The sequence below is a fragment of the Amblyomma mixtum genome, chromosome 2 (assembly GCF_055824585.1).
Source record: "Amblyomma mixtum isolate Tamu chromosome 2, ASM5582458v1, whole genome shotgun sequence".
NCBI classification, from domain to species: Eukaryota; Metazoa; Arthropoda; class Arachnida; order Ixodida; family Ixodidae; genus Amblyomma; species Amblyomma mixtum.
In genome coordinates, this window is record NC_143013.1 from 139,491,847 (window position 1) to 139,512,423 (window position 20,577).

Here is a 20,577-nt window from a genome sequence, read left to right on the forward strand (position 1 = left end):
TCCGTGTCGCTATCTCTCTAGAGATCAAAGAAACAGACACCCATCTCAAGACGGCTCGAAACACATGCTCGCCGGGGCCGCTGTATGTCTGCAACAGGTCGCCCTTTAGTAGAGCTAACGATGGCGTGGTTTGAAAACGGCGGAACGACGCCCGCCCGGACGCGGCATTTCGCAGATGTGACCCAAAGCGTGGAAGCGGGGCTACTTTTACCCTTTTGGCTGAGCGCACCACCGCCCCTGGCGTGCGGCCATCACTCACGGTTCGAGTGAGTGATTTTCCAGGGGGGTGCAGCCGCCCCCCCTTGCCCCCCCCCCCCCTCTGGACGCCCATGTGTACGGTTCATTCCGTACACGATGACCACGGCTCAATCGGCTTGCATATAAGTGCGGAAATGTTCGCAATAAAGAATGGTTGGAAAATGAGCGCTCGTCCACGTTTGTCTGCTCTCTCTCCGTCTTTTGTGCGCTGCTGTGCCGGTAGTCTTTTCCTTTTTTTGCAGAAACTTACCTTGCGTAGTCTTTTCTTTTGCAAGAAAGTGATGCCTAGTCACTTCTGGAATGCCACCGTTGCTTCGGCCATTGTAAACGGGAGCTTGGTGCTTCGCAAGCCGGCGCTTCTGTTGGCTTTTCTGCACGCTTCAATCACCATGTCACGGTGCTGAATAAAGATTTCAATTTGAATTTAAGCTAGCTATCGCGCAAAGGGTCCTTCTTTTAGCGCGCGTTCCTAGGTTGTACCCGGTGCAACTCAGGGCCGTTAAGAAACGATGCGACCAAAGAAGCCAGCAGTCAGATTCCTCCCTTACACTCATTTAGAAGTGACTACCTTCGAAGCATGAGCTTGAAATGCGCAATTGTCAAGGCTGTCACTGGCGTTGTTTATGCGGACCGACGCTGCTATGGCATGGTGAGCACGAGCGTAAATGCTGACAGGAGTTCCATACGTTAAGACACTTAGGAGGAGATATACACCAGGCAAGAAGAAATCGTACCACTATAACCGAGGCAAATGCAGGATCAATGCCGGCATCATTTTCTTGCATACCGACCCGCAGAGATTCGTAATAGATTCAATCTTCCAGCGCCGGTCGTTATAGCAGGAAGCGTGTTTAAGAAACGATGTGTCACTGTGCTAACAGTCGTTGCGTAACACTGCAGAATTGACTTCCCGTTCTTTTTGTTTCCATTTCACAGCTCCATGAGCGCTATGCTCAGAGCTTTCCATTAGGATGGCTACGGCGTCTCCTACTTGGACATTTATGGACGGTTTCTTGCCTTCGCAGCCAGGTGACACATCAATTGGTTACTTCTAGAGTAGTTTTCCGATATTTCCGCACGAGCACAACGATCCTTCCAACGAAAAAATGAGGCGACACCATGCTCTATACTAAAGAGGAAGTGTGCCGTATCGCTTTTGCCACATGCCGCAGGTGCCCTCCGAGGACAGCGACCTCACGACGTGTACGTACATACATAAGAACGAGCGACACACACTTGTATGCTTCCTTTATGCATAGAAAACCTAACAAGACCGCAAAACGATCCTACGCAATGATAGCGGCAGCTGCGTTGCCATCTGCTTCCGCAACGCGCCAGGTTGAAAATCCCATTTTGTTAGGGCAACCTTTTCGACACAGCGCTTTTGCAACAAGCAACAGTACCCAAGTTTGGAATTTTCCTACGGAGTTATTTTTGTTTTCAACTTAGGTTGTTCTTTTTTTCCGGAGGATCAAATTACGAAGAGAAATATATGTACATAGCTTTTTTTCTCCCAGCTGATACCAACGAACTTACCATGTACGCCGTGATCACAACATTTCAAGTGTGTAGGGGTGCACATATTGAAAAACCAGCAGCTTATTTTAGGCTTCAGCCGTGTCGCTTTCTAGCACAAGCCTGGTCGGTGTTTCCGGGTGCACGGGACGGCAGCCGCTATGCGACAGAGAGGCCGTGATTCTCGCTAACCTGGAATCTGTGCTTCCTCCCTACCTAGTCACATTTTAATATTTCTTTTCATTGCGCACTTGGCGTGGGACGTTGGACTCGTGTGCACAGCGCTGAGCAAATGCCCGCTTGTCGAGCCTAAGTATCTGAAAGTCAGCAAGAAAAGGAAATCAACTACGCATCGGCCCATTGCTTTCAAGGAGGAGTTGGTCATCGCCCGTGGAAAGCACAAGGAAGTCGCGTCGTGTGGTCTATGCCACCAGGACCAGCCCGTCATTGTCCATTCTCCAGTTCCACATTAAACAACGACAGCCAGGAGGCCAGGTTATGCTAGAGTGTGAAGACTGCCCTCTACTGCACAGTCGCCTATCTTCTAACGACGTCTAAAGACTGATTGAAAGGCCAGCGCACTAGAGTAACATCGTAACGTTCGAAGTACCGCCGGATATTGCCTTTGTCTCAGCTCAGCTGGAACAAAAAAGCAACATCACCATTTAAAGCAAAATCACAGTATTCGCAATGGAAAGGTCACCTTTGATGCTGGGGACAATCAAGAAGACGCTCCGCCCGCCTCAGGACACCTGCTGGATTATACCTCTTGTAGCCATGTGTGCCAGCTTTCTAACATGCATGGCCCAATCGAGCATGGGATATCTCTACGTGCTGTTCATGGACAAATACAGGGTCGACAGAGGGACAGCTTCCTGGCCGGGAAGCGTCATTATGCTCACTCTAAACTTTGGAGGTAAGCATTTGCTTTCTCAGTGTGTTGAACCTTCATTGAAACAGAAGGAGTTGCACAAGGGGCGATTTTGGAATACCAGACGGACACAGCCGCATCTTTTCCGAGCATCTTTCAGACTAGCGAGCCATGCATGAGCGCGAGTTTTTGCTGGCACTCATTAGAAAAAATGTCAGGTTCTTCCCGATGGTAGACTGCATCTATCAACCACCGCTATCGAGCTTCATAGTTTCCAGATACAGCACCGGCGCTGCAATCGTGTCCACCGAGAAAATGCCGGAAACTGATAACTTTGTTTGGCGTGGACTGTTTTGGCAGAAAATCTAATAACACTGTGATTCGAGTCAGTTGGTAAATCTGCGAGATTAAAGACAGGGAAAGGAAAAAAATAACTCCGATGATGGAATTAGACAAGGCAAGCGGACATCTCGTTTGTCAGCATGCCCCGTCCGTGTCCTGCTATCCTCTTTGTCTGTTTGCCCGACTGGCTTTCATTACAAGGTGATGTAAACTTTTCCGCATAAATTGAAACATTACCAATTCAGAACGCACAATATCGATATAATAGATTCATAGATCGAGCCCTTCAGTGGAAGAGATATACTAGAGAAGTAAAATGCGTATATTTAAGTCATTTTTGTAGCACACCATGAGAGCACAGCTTCGACCCATTCTGAATTTCGGGAAATTTCTACATTTGTTTCCATGTTATCTGACCGCAGAGGATCATTTCTGCATTCCAAACAATGTTCCATAAAACACATTATCATCTGAACGCAACCCTGTGAATCACAGTCGAGATACAGCTTTATTCCCACATACCAGTCCATGTTTTCGTCCTAACATTAGCCTAGCCAAGTAAGGAGCTCACACTTTTCCCCATTCGCTTGGAGGTGGTGCCTCCTTTCCATTTAAGTAATTTTGAGGAACTCTGGCACGCATGTATGACGTGCAGTCGTCCCGACGCCTGTCTAGACCACTGCAGGCCGCGCTCTTTCGAGCACTTATGGCAATCGCTGCGGTCCGGCGGTCTCGATGTTGCACAAAGAGTTCTCTGAAGATGACATTGTCGTTTAATTTTCAGCATGCAGACCCGGTAGCAGTTTTAAAGAGTGGGCGTGAACGCCAGTACAAATAAAATCCAACCGACGAGGACTACCACAGATAAACTGGGTCGACGGGAATGTGCATGCAAGATAATATCAGGCTTTGATCCGTAGGCCAGCCGCAAATGCCACAAACGTAATTCCGGTTTGCCATTCGAGAGCTCTAGGCAAGTGTGCGGATGAGTGCACATGGAGCGCTTTCTCCCTACCTTTACACCTCCTGCCTGTCTCTATCAGCATCCTTCCGTGCATACGTTATTATCTAAAATAAGGAAATTTTACTAAGTGGTATTCATTGTAAGTATAGAACAATGTTGTGCAGCCCGCCCAATTGAATGAATATGAAAAAATTAAAACTGGTAATGCTGACTTCACCAAGGTTTTTCTCAAAAATCTTTTCATCAGGCAAAAACCTAGGCTCTGAACTCCACGGATGTCAGGGTGACAGCTGGGTATTTTTCGATGTTCAGAAAATATTTCTGTGTTCCGAACCGCTGAGCGCTTGAAAAGTCTATCTCCTATCAAGTATAGCTGAATTTGGATATAAGCGTTTTGAGAAGAAGCTAGATTTCATGTTTATATTCTATTAACCCTGCTCCTTTTTTGTGTGTGGACATTTGGTATTCTAGCTACGGTCAATTTTTTAACCGTGCCATCAAGCAGGGTTTGCCCTAGTTTTGTCCTGTATTCTGTCCTTGAGAACTAACCACATGCTCTTTTTCACACTGAACCACGCTGTACCACCAGCCTTCGATGCTCATAAGAGCCGTGAGCCTCCCGTCAAGGAACGATGAGTGGCACCCTACACCGGCGCAATGTGGCATGGTTTCTTCACACGAGCTTGCTTCCACACTCCTCGTGCTTTTTCTTCGTAATCGTGTCACCTTTACAGGAGTGTTTCTACCCCGCTCGACGTTTTGATGGAGCACGAGTGCTGCAGTCACTGGCAGGCTAGAGGCCTAGCTGCGGACATCCTGCCGTGCAAGGATGCGTGTCTTCTGTGTTCAGTGTCCTTTTAAATATTGGCTAAACAACTAGTGTGCTCATTTAGCTTCATTAGCCATTCGACCGTGGTGTGCTATAATGCTGTGGCGGCGCAAGCCAACGGCACCCAGGGTATTTCTGCTGCTATAGCTTCGTGGCTCTGCATTCACTATTGCACGATTGTAAGAGCACAAGATGGTTACACTATACTACTTTTCGAGCACTATGGGGCGTGAATTTTTGCATCATATTTAACTGCATGGCTAAGATCTTGTGACAGAGGCCGATAGTCGCGTCGAAGCATCGTGCTTCCTGTTGCTGGCTGCGACATAACAGCCCTCACCTGTCACGAGCATAATGCATACTGTTTCGTTTTCCACACCCGGGGAATGGAAGGTAAATTCACTCGTTCATCATATTACGGATCTGGAGGACGAATAAGTCAGCAGTCACGCGGGCGGTGCGCTCGCACAATATTCACAGCCATTAAATCATAGCAACACCAACCGACACCGCACCACCATCTTCGGCTTGCCGCCGCGCCAGATTTAGTGAAGGCGCTGGCTGCCACCATCATACCAATATTGGCGCTTCGGCGCCTGTCGTCCGGTGAGGTCTTCGCTGTGGTGCCCGTGGTTCGGGACTCCTGGCACAGCCCCAGCCGCACGACGCAACCAGACATGGCCACTCTTCAGCTCCAAATAAATGACACGACGACTCCGACCCCACTATTATGAGACTTTCGCCACCTCACATGAGATCGCACTGGCCGCCCACACATGGGAACACAAGGCTCCTCTCCTGCAGGCTGCGAAGTCCATGGGCCTCGGAGGTTAGATTCCGGCAGCCTGTGGCTCTGCAGTCTTCATGGGCCAGGCTTAATCCGCTCACCTCCTTCAAGCATTTCATCTTCTCTGCTCCCTCGAACAAACCTGTCACGACGTCCAAACTGTGATCTCGAAACCTGTTATCATGACGTGCTACGCCTCACCGACGATGTCATTCTTTCTATGAAAGTTCGTGGTCGGGACGAGTGCTCGGTGGTCCCTGGTTGTGTCACAGAGGAGGAAAACGACGGCGCGGGCAGTGCCGGCCCCAAAGGAGTTGCCACTAGACCGGCAGCCATTAAATCATACCTTGCCATCGGACAACCCACGTCATTTATCGGCTTGCGGCAACGTAGCAATATTTTGATTCGTAAAAAAAGGGGCCTTGAGGGCCGCAGCTTTGACATTTATGAGGCGGGTGTCACTAAATTCAGTTCACATTACAAGGGCACATCGCAATAACAATCCCGTTCGAATGAACCTCTTTCGCAATGTTACCTTCTAAGGTGTGCACTATAGCAAAAATTTATCGAAGTAACGAATATCTTCGCACCCTGCTTGTACTCGCCGACTTGGGCTATGTGCATGCACAAAAGGAACAAAATGAATGCCTCGTACAAAATGAACAACTTGCACAATTATACTTCAAATATGCGACGAAAAGTAAAAAACGAGAAAGCAAAAAGAAATGCCAACAGGTTTAGGGCTCTATACTCTAACTCAAATCACTGGTCACCTCACACTATACGCTTTTGATGCCTTATTTTTGTAGAGTGAAAATAGGCAAGAAAGATTTCAGCAAAACTTGGACCACTTCCGCCCTCGTGGGCAGATAGTGTACAATTCCTTCAAAAGCGTCCGCACTGTGAAAGCCATTTTCATCACGAGCCTACCTAGCCCACTGCAAGACATACGCCTCTTCGATATCTGCCCAATTAGTTAGTTCTCTTCTCTGCCAGTTGCAACCACCTCGTCCCCACAAACTTTCTAACTTTCAAACTTTCAACTTTCACCGCCTCCTGCTACGCTTGCCTCTTCACGAAGTCCAATTCTTCACCATTTAAGACCATCGGCTACCTTTCCTTCCCAGCACTTGCCCTGACAGATGCGATGGGCACCTAAGTTGGCAGTATAGGTACACGGACTTCCACGAGAAAAAATGCTCAGACATTTCAGCCGTGCTCGTCAAGGTTATGCGTGCATTCCCTGCTGACAGCTACAACCGCCAGACGACAGATTACAGTTGGGCGGAACATACCCCGATTCTTTTCACCTTGATATACGCAGGAGGCAATTTATTACCGCCGAGAACGCAACAACCACAGCAGGTTCTATTACAATGGTTGTCGGTAGTCATAATTAGCATCTAGTTAGTCAACAAACAAGCGATATTTAACAGCACAACGCGATTTGATGAGTACTGCCCTACTGAAAAAAGTTTTATGAGGCAATAAACTCATACAGTTTATCATACAAATGTCATAGACTTATCATACAAATCACATAAAATTATCATTCAAATGTCATTCATTTCTGTGAAATCATACAGTCATCATAGAGATATCATAGAAAATCATACAATCTATGCAATTAGTATAATATTCTATGATATCTCAATGATTACTGTATGATTTCACAGAAATGAATGACATTTGAATGATAATTTTATGTGATTTGTATGAGAACTCTATGACATTTGTATGATAAACTGTATGAGTTTATTGCCTCATAAAACTTTTTTCAGTAGGGTGCGCGTGAAGTTTTCCGATCTGATGTGGTGGCGTATGCTTTTTAGAATACCTCGAAGCTAACGTGTACACCTCACGACGGCACACAACGCACCGAAGGCCCCACGCAGGCATCGTCATTGTTGATGCATGCGCGCGTGAGCATCATCACCAGTTGTGCAGTCTTCGGCTGCACTCGATTACTCCACGTAGTTTCTTTCTGACCCACGCAGTCTATTTGTACCACACGAGACGCAGACGCAGGGGATGCAGCGGAGAGGTGAGGATTAGGGGGTGCTGAGGCGGCCTGCACTAGTACCCTGCCGCCGGAACGGCTGACTCGGCAGGCAGGCTATTTTCGGTTTCTAGCCATGTTTCCGGTCTTTGGGAGTGGCGCCTCTGATTCGTCGAAGCCTATTGCAAATTCGTCATGAAAATAACTTCAATGTGCTCATTTTTTCCCAGTACATTGAATGTGGAAGGACGTCGAGACTTTCATGTGCGATTTTCTGTCCAACGTATACCACTTTCCATGGAGAAAAAGCTCGTTAGTGCTCCCGAGGAATAATCAATCCTGCTTCCTATGTTTCATAACTGCCTTTAATCTCCCTCTAGCGTTATTTCAGTGTGTCTTTAACATATATATCAGCAGGTATGTTCTACATGAGTTTCATGAACTTCATTTTATAAGGCAATGTTGAAATTTCCTTCTTGAATAAACAGCGCGAACGAAGACGAGCACAAAAGACGAGGAAACGGACGACACAGCGCTGTTTTCTCGTCTTTTGTGCTCGTCTTCGTTCGCGCTGTTTATTCAAGATACTTAACCAACTAGCCCGCCAAAACGTGTTAACGCAACTTGAAATTTCCGTGTATGGCATCTTCAGTTAGGCACTTCATGTAATTGTGCACTTTTCCACAAGCCTCAGAAGCACTTCCCACCGACAGCTATTTTGAGCTTGTGAATATGTACTAACTGAGGCAGCAGTCCGCCGCTACTTTCCCCTGCTCTATGGAGAGCAAGTTGTTCTCATCATAGCCTTTGTTGCTTTTGCGCCATAAAACCGAAGAGACAAAATGGTCCGAACAAGTCCAGCGTTAACCAAAAGCAGCATGTCTTAAATCCTATTCTTTGCGCAGACGAGATTTACAGGCGGTAAGCTCTTAATAAATTTTTTCTCATTTCGGCAGGTCCCAGATGATTTTAGTAATACATCAGTTGCTAATAAATGTGCTAAATAAGGCGTTCAAACGCAGCTTTTGCTCCCGCAGGCTCAACACGCAAGAGCGGATTAATGCGAGCGTATTTACTATTTTAATAACGTTGTCACCATCATGCCTTTTGTGTCACCAGCACCTTTTACCAATCTTTTTATGATACAAAATATTTGCGGCCAAAATGTGTCAATTTGTTACAGCATTTGAGCCGTTTTGCTCTAGAATTTTTTTTATAAGTCCACGGTTAAGGTGCCTTCAAAACTGCGAAAGTAGAAGACAATATCACAAATTTGTTGCGTATGCGTAGCAAATCTAAATCTGCAGAACGGGAAAAAAATGCTTCCAACGATAACCTCCTTGCAGATAAATCACAAGACTGTGTAAAGTTCATTTCTGTCACTGGAGACTAATAATTTTATTTGTTTTAAACGACCGAGACCTGACAATTCGGGCGCCTGGCCTTCGGTATGCTCTGTGCTGTATTTAAGCGCACACACTTCAGGCCTTCATAAAGATGCGATCAGCAAAAGCTTAAGTGACATTTATTTGGAAAACTCTCCTAATATGCATAGCAGAGCCTGCATGAATTACTCATTCGCTCTCAAATGTAGGAGGGAAGTAATAACACGTTCGTGTTACTCCCCTTTCTTCAAAGCTTATCGTTGCCACACTGCAGGTTTCGTTGTCATGCTTCTCCAGACCAAGATCTCCGTCTACTCAGTGAGCCTCCTGTCAGCAGGTGCTGCCTGTCTGGGGTTGCTTGGCGCTGCCTTTGCACCGGACATAGGATGGATCAGCACCACGCTGGGCGGCATTTATGGTGAGTTATGGTAAGTTTATGTTAATGACGCCAGGGGCTCTGTAGCCTGAATGGGTCCGGCTGCATATGTCCGCCTGAGGAAACAGTGGGGTCAGCGTCTTTACGTCGATTTGTTATGATTCTTTCCAGTTTCTGCGAAGACAGTATACGTTCTGCATTAGAGAAATCTCGGAATAAAATAAATTCCGCTGAGGCCCCCTCATCTCAGATTTCAAGGAAGCAAATACACTATAAATTACAGTACCTAAGACACAAGTACCAGGTGAGGCAGCTCTCGGCATCACACAGCGCTGACGTGAACAGGAAACTGCCTGAAAACGTGGTTGAAAATTACTAGTGGTAGCACTGATTATTCTACAGTGACAAATAACTTATTCCAACAAGTACAAAATAATTCTTCCTTTCAGTCTTCCTCCCGTGATATGCATAAAGCCTGAAAATTATTTATTTCAGCATAAGAAACGGCCTGTACGATAAGTTCAGTCAGGCATTCGTTGCCTTTTTTTCAGCCTCCTCGAGAGATTTCTTTGTATTTCTGTCAAAATAAACATGCATTCATTCAGTTGGCAGTAAGGCAAAATCGTTTTGTTGATTAAGGTTGCATCCACTTTAAAGCACTGTAAATAATTTTTAACATGTAATGTTAGCGGCTTAATGTCATCCTGGTTATGAAGTAATTTGGTCAAATAATGCACACACTTAGGCAACGGAAAAATTGTTTCAATATCTCGGAGTTGGAATCAAGGGCAGCTTTTGGTTAACCGTAATGGTGGCGGCAGAAAAGTGTCAATTTCAAGAAGCGCAAAGTCTAATTGCGTGCTCTCGATATAACCATTTTCATATATACGGCTCTTCATACTACCCCGTGATTTCCTACCATAAATGGTCTATCTACGTGAAATAATGCCAAAATAAAGAATTCAGCATTGATTTATGCAAGGTAAGATGATGGGAAATCGCATGCAGCTATAGACTTCAACATAACAAAGTGCGTATGCACCCAAACATTTAAATATTATGCACCCGAGAAAGGCTTCGAGGAGCCTAAAGACAGAGCCAAAAGTTGTCCATTTGGTGCAGCACTTTTTTTGAGTAACATGAGATTGGAACCCATGAGAAAAGAGTCTTAATCCACGATTACTCTGTACCATGCATAAAATACGAACACATATGCATCAAGAGCGTGTTGCCACTGCATTCGGAACATGAGGAGCTGACTTCGGAGGCACAGTGGATTCCGACTTATTCGAATGCGAAGGGGCCGAAAATTTGCTGAGTTATGTCGCGTAGAAATTCAGTTGACGGTACAAAACATTCAGGTCAAACGATCTGAACATTTGATATAAACACATTCAAAATAACGAGGGTCCTCTAAATCTCAGTCACCCTAGACGATGGTCCGAGTTCGACTGTGTAGCGGTAGAGAATGGAAAAACTGACCTTGAGCAAATATGACAATAAACCTATAAAGAATGAATGAAGGCTCGCGCCGCAGAAATATTGAAAACTCTTTAAAAATTTCAGGGGCTAGTTAATATAAATAGTCCACCTGTTATTCTCTGTGTGCTCAAGCCAATCATGCAATAAGGTTTTTAATGAATCTGCTTGTTGGCCCAATATCCATCCATCCATCCACCCACCCACCCAGCCACCCACCCACCCACCCATCCATCCATCCATCCGTCCGTCCGTCCGTCCATACATACATACATACATACATACATACATACATACATACATACATACATACATACATACATACATACATACATACATACATACATACATACATACATACATACACCCATCCATCCATCCATCCACCCAGCCACCCACTCATCCACCCGTCTGTCCGTCCATCCGTCCGTCCGTCTGTCTGTCTGTCTGTCTGTCTGTCTGTCTGTCTGTCTGTCTGTCTGTTTATCTATCTATCTATCTATCTATCTATCTATCCATCTGTCTGTCTGTCTGTCTGTCTGTCTGTCTGTCTGTCTGTCTGTCTGTCTGTCTGTCTGTCTGTCTGTCTGTCTGTCTGTCTGTCTGTCTGTCTGTCTGTCTGTCTGTCTGTCTGTCTGTCTGTCTGTCTGTCTGTCTGTCTGTCTGTCTGTCTGTCTGTCTGTCTGTCTGTCTGTCTGTCTGTCTGTCTGTCTGTCTGTCTGTCTGTCTGTCTGTCTGTCTGTCTGTCTGTCTGTCTGTCTGTCTGTCTGTCTGTCTGTCTGTCTGTCTGTCTGTCTGTCTGTCTGTCTGTCTGTCTGTCTGTCTGTCTGTCTGTCTGTCTGTCTGTCTGTCTGTCTGTCTGTCTGTCTGTCTGTCTGTTTATCTATCTATCTATCTATCTATCTATCCATCTGTCTGTCTGTCTGTCTGTCTGTCTGTCTGTCTGTCTGTCTGTCTGTCTGTCTGTCTGTCTGTCTGTCTGTCTGTCTGTCTGTCTGTCTGTCTGTCTGTCTGTCTGTCTGTCTGTCTGTCTGTCTGTCTGTCTGTCTGTCTGTCTGTCTGTCTGTCTGTCTGTCTGTCTGTCTGTCTGTCTGTCTGTCTGTCTGTCTGTCTGTCTGTCTGTCTGTCTGTCTGTCTGTCTGTCTGTCTGTCTGTCTGTCTGTCTGTCTGTCTGTCTGTCTGTCTGTCTGTCTGTCTGTCTGTCTGTCTGTCTGTCTGTCTGTCTGTCTGTCTGTCTGTCTGTCTGTCTGTCTGTCTGTCTGTCTGTCTGTCTGTCTGTCTGTCTGTCTGTCTGTCTGTCTGTCTGTCTGTCTGTCTGTCTGTCTGTCTGTCTGTCTGTCTGTCTGTCTGTCTGTCTGTCTGTCTGTCTGTCTGTCTGTCTGTCTGTCTGTCTGTCTGTCTGTCTGTCTGTCTGTCTGTCTGTCTGTCTGTCTGTCTGTCTGTCTGTCTGTCTGTCTGTCTGTCTGTCTGTCTGTCTGTCTGTCTGTCTGTCTGTCTGTCTGTCTGTCTGTCTGTCTGTCTGTCTGTCTGTCTGTCTGTCTGTCTGTCTGTCTGTCTGTCTGTCTGTCTGTCTGTCTGTCTGTCTGTCTGTCTGTCTGTCTGTCTGTCTGTCTGTCTGTCTGTCTGTCTGTCTGTCTGTCTGTCTGTCTGTCTGTCTGTCTGTCTGTCTGTCTGTCTGTCTGTCTGTCTGTCTGTCTGTCTGTCTGTCTGTCTGTCTGTCTGTCTGTCTGTCTGTCTGTCTGTCTGTCTGTCTGTCTGTCTGTCTGTCTGTCTGTCTGTCTGTCTGTCTGTCTGTCTGTCTGTCTGTCTGTCTGTCTGTCTGTCTGTCTGTCTGTCTGTCTGTCTGTCTGTCTGTCTGTCTGTCTGTCTGTCTGTCTGTCTGTCTGTCTGTCTGTCTGTCTGTCTGTCTGTCTGTCTGTCTGTCTGTCTGTCTGTCTGTCTGTCTGTCTGTCTGTCTGTCTGTCTGTCTGTCTGTCTGTCTGTCTGTCTGTCTGTCTGTCTGTCTGTCTGTCTGTCTGTCTGTCTGTCTGTCTGTCTGTCTGTCTGTCTGTCTGTCTGTCTGTCTGTCTGTCTGTCTGTCTGTCTGTCTGTCTGTCTGTCTGTCTGTCTGTCTGTCTGTCTGTCTGTCTGTCTGTCTGTCTGTCTGTCTGTCTGTCTGTCTGTCTGTCTGTCTGTCTGTCTGTCTGTCTGTCTGTCTGTCTGTCTGTCTGTCTGTCTGTCTGTCTGTCTGTCTGTCTGTCTGTCTGTCTGTCTGTCTGTCTGTCTGTCTGTCTGTCTGTCTGTCTGTCTGTCTGTCTGTCTGTCTGTCTGTCTGTCTGTCTGTCTGTCTGTCTGTCTGTCTGTCTGTCTGTCTGTCTGTCTGTCTGTCTGTCTGTCTGTCTGTCTGTCTGTCTGTCTGTCTGTCTGTCTGTCTGTCTGTCTGTCTGTCTGTCTGTCTGTCTGTCTGTCTGTCTGTCTGTCTGTCTGTCTGTCTGTCTGTCTGTCTGTCTGTCTGTCTGTCTGTCTGTCTGTCTGTCTGTCTGTCTGTCTGTCTGTCTGTCTGTCTGTCTGTCTGTCTGTCTGTCTGTCTGTCTCCAACTATGGATCGACCAACCGAACTATCTATATAACTATCTATCTCACTGATACGCCATTAGAATTTTAGTTTTTACACTTTCTTATGGGAGCCTATTAGCGTGCATGAGTAGTGTTAGATACGAAATGTAATTTGGAGCAGAAAGCGTTCGTCATATTAATGACTTCTGGATAACAAAGTCATTATCACAGGTGTTTGTACTCCCATCTAGAAAATGGAGTTAGTGCAAGATTTGTTGACCTTATCGAAATAGGCATGAAAATAATTTCATATCTCCTTCTCAAAACGTTTTCCTATATTTAAAGTGACACTCAACAATTTTTGTTCAAAACCGCGCTTACAGCGGCGTCGATACTGTTTTTCAAGCTGCATACACAAATATCGAATCCAAATTAAGCAAAAACAAGCGCGAATTGTCTTTTTTAGCAGAAATATGCCACCGGCTCAGCGGGGCACACCCTGAGTCGCGCTGCCGCCGTTGATTGGTCAAGAAGTCGCGACAACACACCTCTGGACTGGAGCAGCTGCCGATATAGATTCGGCGCTCCGTTGAGTGTAGATCGCAGCTCTCCGTGGTCTTGTGAAAGCGATTACTGCAGCTATTTTTCCCTGACCCCAAAACAAAAGGACACGACACTTTCATCATTAAACATATCACAATTCTACGCCTACACGAAGCATACGTCAGCGCGAAAGGCGCGTATGCATTCCATGTGTAAAGGTACGAACACAATGGCGGAAAAGCGCGCGCGGCAAGCAGCTTGCCGTGAAACCGCGGCGGCGGGTTGATCTGCCGCGCAACGAAATGGCCGAGGAGGCGTTTCCGGCGGCTGGCCGCGTTCCGACGAGCGGGGAGACCAATAAGGGGCATCCGGTTTAGTCACGTGGAGAGCAACTCTGCCGCCACCTCTTGGCACCTACTAAAGTGGCATTCCAGCGGCGGCGGCAGAGCCGCACGCGCTCCTGAAGGATCAAAAACCTCGACCGGTTTGATATGTAGAGAGCTGTGCGCGGCAGCGCGTTCCAGCTGACTCCTTGCCACCGGTATGGCCGTCCCTTCTGCAGGTGCCGCCAGCGGCGCGCCGTCCGTTTTTCCGCTAGTGTGTTCGTACCTTAAAGCCTGTTTCACATGCAAGAGAAAATGCTAGCGAATCTTGCCCCCGCGGCAGAAAAACCTGTTTTGAGTCGTCACGGCGGCTCGAGCGGCGAGGTTCCAGCAAGTTCAGAATTTTTCGCTGGGACGTGCCACTCAACCCCTCAGTGCGCCCAGTCACTTGCATGTGAAAGGTTGCATGCGTGGCTTGCATATGATAGCAGGGGTATGCTTGTATGCAAACATACGAGCTTGCATGCGAACCAGCATTAAAAGGCGTCAGCAAAACGTCGGCTTGTATTCTCGGAAAGCAAGGGGTGCGGACAATACTCATCCAGATTACTGCCATAGGACACCTTCTGCCTCGCCCGAAAGAGCGTCATACTAAAGAAAATTCAGGGGGGCGCTTTGTTGACCTAAAGCGCGGAGAGGCGAAAGCCTTAAGCGCGGTGTTGCTGCTAAGGTCAGTGATGTGTGGTTAAGATGTTAAGCTTCGCCTCTATGAGTGAAACGCGACAGCGTCCTGCAACGCTGCCAGGGAGTCCACAGAACGCCATCGCCCGTTCGGCTCTACGCCTTGCTCGTCGGTAAATTGGTTTTTGAGGAAAGGGAATCTGTCTCGCATATTTCGGTGGACACCTGAAACTCGTCGTAAGGGAAGGGCGGAAGATGGGAGTGAACGAAGACACCGCATTCACTACACGTGCCTTTGCTCATTCCAAACCATCTCGCTGGCATGGCGGAGTGGTTAGCGTGCTTGTCTCGCACTCCGGAGACCCTGGTTCGATTCCCCCAGCTCGACCAATTCTTGCTCGGTTTCTTTATTTGTCTGGTCGGACTAGAAAGGTTAATTAGGGTATTTGGTTGATTAACTAAACTCGTTCCCACGTACTTGGAGCATCACTATGCCATCCCTTGAATTGGTTGCATGGATACTAGGCAAAGTACAATTGGCTCAGTTTGAAATTCGCGCACTGTGACGTCACGATCATTTCGACCAACTGAAATGCGTGACATTTCTGTCGACAACTCCTGCTTACAACGATGAGGCATTAAAGGCTTCCGCCTTAAAAAGGTCCAAGGCGTTGTATACGTTGGGGCAGAAAGCATGAAGCAGCACAAAACTGACGTAAAAGTGTGCAAAGTGCACTGGCCGAGCACTGCGAGGCATGTGACTGCAGGACAGACTTTTTCGGAACAGTTGTGCTGTAGACGAAGTAAAACCCGCGCACAAGGCTGCTGCTTCAGTCATGGCATGTTCAGCTCGCGCCCGGAAACATTAATCGCTCCCTCGGAACCATTCCCTCTTCCTACATCCACAGTTTAAGCTTGTGGCCTAGCGATGTTTAAAACCAAAGCTGCAACTCGCCCTCAGTCGCACCTTGACGAAGAAACCGAGGATGGTTTCGAAACGTCGTGTACTCTAACAAGAACTTGGTAGGCGTTTATTTCTCATCTAATTTTGTTACTCAAAGCACAAACACCTCTATCGAACATTGTACTTTTAGTCGCGTAGCTATGATTAGTGACGAGGCAGCAGCGGGTGGAAAAACAAGATGCCGCATGACAACAGCTTCGATGCTTTCTTGCATGGACGCGTCGAACCACATCTTGCTCAGCGTGCCCCAGAAGTTCTGTCTCCAAAGTTTCCTCTCCGCTGTTCTCTCGTGCGTTCGGGAGGCAGATTTGAACATCGTGTTTTCAATTGGTCATTGCACCAGTGGTTTAGCCAAAATAGAAACAATAACTCAAGATGTGATTAACAACGAACTACTTCAGAACCATAGAGCGTTAGCAGATTAAAACCTGCCTGTGTATCCCTTTAACCAAATGAGAAAGGAGAACAGTCTTACAGTTTTTACTCTGCTGTCGTCACCCTTTATAGCTTGAATATATTTTTTATCCGTTTGAACAACTACAAGGCATATTCGGCTGATATGCAACGTTAGGGTGTGGGCTACGCTGTCTGTAATGAATCTCGCAAACACATCTACCGTTATTGGTTCTCTGACAGGAGAAACTCCGCAGCAGAGGTCATATTTGTGTCACTACTTGTATCGACTGCTCATTTGCATTTATGTATCCTTCTGTTATCTTCTTACGCAGGCACGGCAACAGGAGCCTTAATCATCTCCTTCACAATTTTCACTGTGTCCTACTTTGACAAGTACAGAGCCACGGCTACTGCCATGAAGTATGTCGGCTGGGCCTCATCGGGGATGGCAGGCCCTCTTGTACTGTCGGCGACTGCAGCGAGCTATGGCTTGGGGGGAACTCTGTTGCTCGCAGCTGGCATTACCATGCACTCAATTCCACTTGTAATGATGCTGAGCCGTCCTAGGCCCTTCAGATTTCGTTGCGTCCTGTGGACAATGAAAAAATGGCAAAAACCGGAGGCTGAAAGGAAGTCGTCTGCCAAAAAACTTGAAACAGACTGTAAGGATAACTGCAAGAAACCTCCAAAGTTACAAGGCTCGACGCGTCAGGAACAGTCGATAAGCTTGAAACACTCACATATCAGCACTAAAGCAAGAGCCGAGAGACGAGGTAGCAAAAATGGCGACGCCATTGGAGAGTTGCCTGTCCAGTCATCGATGACCTCCGGTCATCATAGCTCGTGGACTCAACTACCTTGCAAAGATACGCCGCAGAAGGATGGTAGCTATTCGATAAGCAAGTACGGATCACTGGTATTAGTCGACCGAGCCACAGCCACCCATCAAGAGCAAGTGCCGGCTTCGGTGCTAGCCGGCCACGATAGTCTCTCTGCTCAATTCACAATATTCCGTGAGCAGGCGTTTTACGTGCTGCTTCTGTCGTACGGGATTTGTGACTACGCAGTGGCCATGCATGCCGCGACCGTCATTGACTACGCTAGGGACAAAGGATCTCAGCTCGAAGACGCAAAGCTTGTGCTCACCTACAACGCAGCAGGCCAATTTGCGGGCAGGATACTCCTGTCATTCGCATCAGACTTCTTGGCCAGTAGCCGGTGTGGCATCGCTGTAGCATGCTTCGCTGGTGCTGCTGTCTACCTGTGGGTAATGGCAACGACGACGTCTTTCTCCGCGTACGCGACGCTCAACGCAGCCCTAGGAGTGTCGCAGGGCTACGTTACGTGCATCCGAAGCGTCTTGGTCACGGATTACCTCGGAGTCGAGCGAGTGGCTGCGTTCTTCGGCGTCATTGGCCTGACGTTGGTGCCACTCTGCTTAAGTGCACCGACGATTGTAGGTGAGAAGAAAAAAAAATGGGTTTACGTTTATGTGTTTTTCTTCGACGGATTAACAGAGCCCTATGGAACATGACACAAGAAAACACGCAAGACAGGATGGGCGCTTACTAACAACTATTCATCGCATCGAAAGAAAAAGCACGTTTTATACTACTAACATTGGACCACATAAAGCCGTCTGCCACTGACCTTTGAGAGCAAACGCCTCAGAAAACGTTTGCCAATAGTTGACAAGTGCACAAGGAACTTCTGACCCATGCTAACAATTATGACGAAAAAAAAAAAACCAGAGAAACCACGACTCAAACAGATACTATTAAGAGCCCCAATATTCTAGATAACTCGAAAAGGAAATGTGCATTCCTGTCATCAATCAGTGCCTGACGGTATAGCCTGCTCGAGTGCAAATAGTATAAAGCATGCTTGTTCTTTCGATACAATAAATACTTGGTAGTAAGCGTCTGATCTGTCTTGCTTATCTTCTAATTCTGTCCGTGTTCCATAGCGCTGTGTTACTCTGTCGAAGAAAACAATGAACTATCTAGACGAGACCGAAATCGTCATTAAACATTTATGCATGCGGTTAGAATCAACCAAGCGTGAGCGTATTTCACACTAGGAAAAGACTGTGTACAAGTATTTTCTTTCAACTTGCAAAACACAAATCAGAAAGGAGTAAAAAGTGCTCATTCGCTAAAAGCACGGCATCCGCAGTAGAGATGCCTGATGTCAAAGGTGTAAAAAAATTATTGGGCTCTTACCAAAAAAAACCTTATCATTGACGTAGGCTACTCACTTCAGATGGCACCTGACGGAAACATTTAGGCTGCCCTTCGAACTATGTTGTTTTATGGTTTATGGGGGTTTAACGTCCCGAAGTAACTTAGGCTATGAGAGTCGTACTGAAGGGCTCCGGAAATTTCGGCCACCACCGATTCATTAACGTGCACTGACATCGCGCAGCACACGGGGCTCCAGAACCGAAATTCGTACTGTGCCCTTCAAACTATGGTCATGGTCATGGATGCAATGCGTGTATATAGCAGCTCTCTATGTATACCTTGACACTAACAGTGATCTATCAGGTTACTATCAAATTTCTTTCGCTAGAGGCCAGTTAGCGTCTGATGAGTGCGCAACCGCTGACCAGCCCTCTGAAAGAGACAGAAAGAGACAGGTTTTTGATGAGGACTTTGTCATTAAAGCAAAACATGGCAGCAAGCACTATCGGAGCACAACCGTTTTCGCTAAATTAACTTTCCAAGCAAATAGCTTTTTAGCAGGAGCCAATATATAGCGACACACAGTGGCCTTTTTAGGAACGTTAATTTCTTGCAGGCTTCTTTCGGGACACCCTCGGTTCGTACGACAACTTATACCGGATGCTGGGTGCGCTGAACCTATGCGTCGCGGGGCTCCTGTTAGTCCTCGTTTGGAGACACCGTGCACCACGTGGAGCCTGCGATGTCCGAACAGCGGCAGCCCCAGAAGACACAGGATGTTCCAACTTCTGGCGATAGCACACACTTGTCGGCGTTTCACTGTCTAACATCGCTAAAGACGAAAGCAAACCTTTGGAGAAAACAGCGTCAGCTTTCGGTGGATGCATAGGAGAAGGTCATCTTTACGTGAGTGTTGCACGGAGTAAAGAGGCTTGCAAACGGATCAGGAAACACAGCACTGGAGTTACCTTCCGCGAGGATTGTGTGTAATGGTTAGCACAGTACCCCCTCACAACTTAGCATGCGTGGCATAGGTCCGATCACTTAGTGATAAGCTCATTTTGTGACTTGATTATGAGGTTTAAATGCCAAAAGTTTAAGCCTCCCAGAATTATCTGCCCACATCTGGTACGGAAAAGTAAGAACGACAGTTGCACCGCACCCCATCACATGCGTATCACTCCCATCACTCACTCCCTGGGATCCCATAAACACAAACGGCATGTTCTCGATGCTTCTCCGGCCAAACTGATCAGTCAAACTTCTCTTGGAGCAGCAAATGATGGCGTGAGCCTTCTGGGACAATAATTTATTGCCGTGAATCTTTTTAGTGTTTGTTTGTTTATCCTACAAAGCTTCCGACACGCCGCTTTATCGCTTTGTTTGTGATGCAAGACGTGACCAAATTTATCTCGATTGATCGCATCGAGGAGGAGAGGATTCTACGTTATTCCAGAATGTTCTAGTAACTTTGCGCGCTTTATCTCGAAGGTTCGCTATCAGCTTTAAATTGAGCATGGCCGAGAGCGGCAGGCATTGTGCCCGACGACCGCCGAGCACGCTTGTTGCTACGTCGTCGCCGATTGATTCAGTTCTTTCCGGGCGCAAGTCAGCTCAGATGAGGAGGTTCGTTTCAGAGTCATTCTCGCTGCTCTTCTGCTCGCCGGACTGCAGTCACCACTACGTGACAGTATGATACAGGAGCGTCAACTTCAGGAACGAGGTGTTCCCATCAGCGACAGTCCCTCAAAGAACTTTTCTTCCGAAGTGTTAAGGAAGGCAACGCAGCTTCCTTAACGGGCATGTCATATCGAATCTCTCATTCCTCTACCTTCGTCTCCGCTGTCAGTGTTAAGGACATGGCTATCAAGGGCGTTAATTAGCTTCTTATCATTGAATGAAATAGAATTACCTATGATTTATTACTAAAATTATGTTAATCTTTTTGTACCATTGTGTCAGCCATGATGAAAGAACTCTTCATTGAAAGCTTGCAAAAGGCAGAGAACCACACTCTTCGAGACTGGCACACTAGACAGAGTACATAGTCGAAAAGAGCAGTATAAAAAGATAAAAAATTATGGAGCAAGTAACCATGAAATGCCCTTTGGTTTCAAAAATAAAGTAACCCCAGAGGGCGAAAAAAG

The 20,577-nt window shown here is 46.9% G+C and overlaps 1 protein-coding gene across 1 annotated transcript; it reads left to right on the forward strand.

Annotated features, from left to right (window-relative positions):
* Window positions 1-2,463: 2,463 nt before the first annotated feature.
* On the forward strand, window positions 2,464-19,228 carry LOC149361087 (uncharacterized). Its single transcript, XM_089567992.1, has 4 exons — window positions 2,464-2,689; window positions 9,225-9,368; window positions 16,580-17,707; window positions 19,047-19,228. The coding sequence occupies exons 1-4, from the start codon at window positions 2,464-2,466 to the stop codon at window positions 19,226-19,228; spliced, it is 1,680 nt and encodes a 559-aa protein (XP_089424118.1).
* The last annotated feature ends 1,349 nt before the right edge of the window (window positions 19,229-20,577 follow it).

Excerpts from the sequence above, each read along its gene's own strand:
- LOC149361087 (XM_089567992.1), top strand. The coding sequence starts at position 2,464 with ATGGAAAGGTCACCTTTGATGCTGGGGACAATCAAGAAGACGCTCCGC. Across the intron at positions 2,690-9,224 it reads GCTCACTCTAAACTTTGGAG|GTTTCGTTGTCATGCTTCTC; the intron begins GTAAGCATTTGC and ends GCCACACTGCAG. Across the intron at positions 17,708-19,046 it reads AAGTGCACCGACGATTGTAG|GCTTCTTTCGGGACACCCTC; the intron begins GTGAGAAGAAAA and ends AATTTCTTGCAG.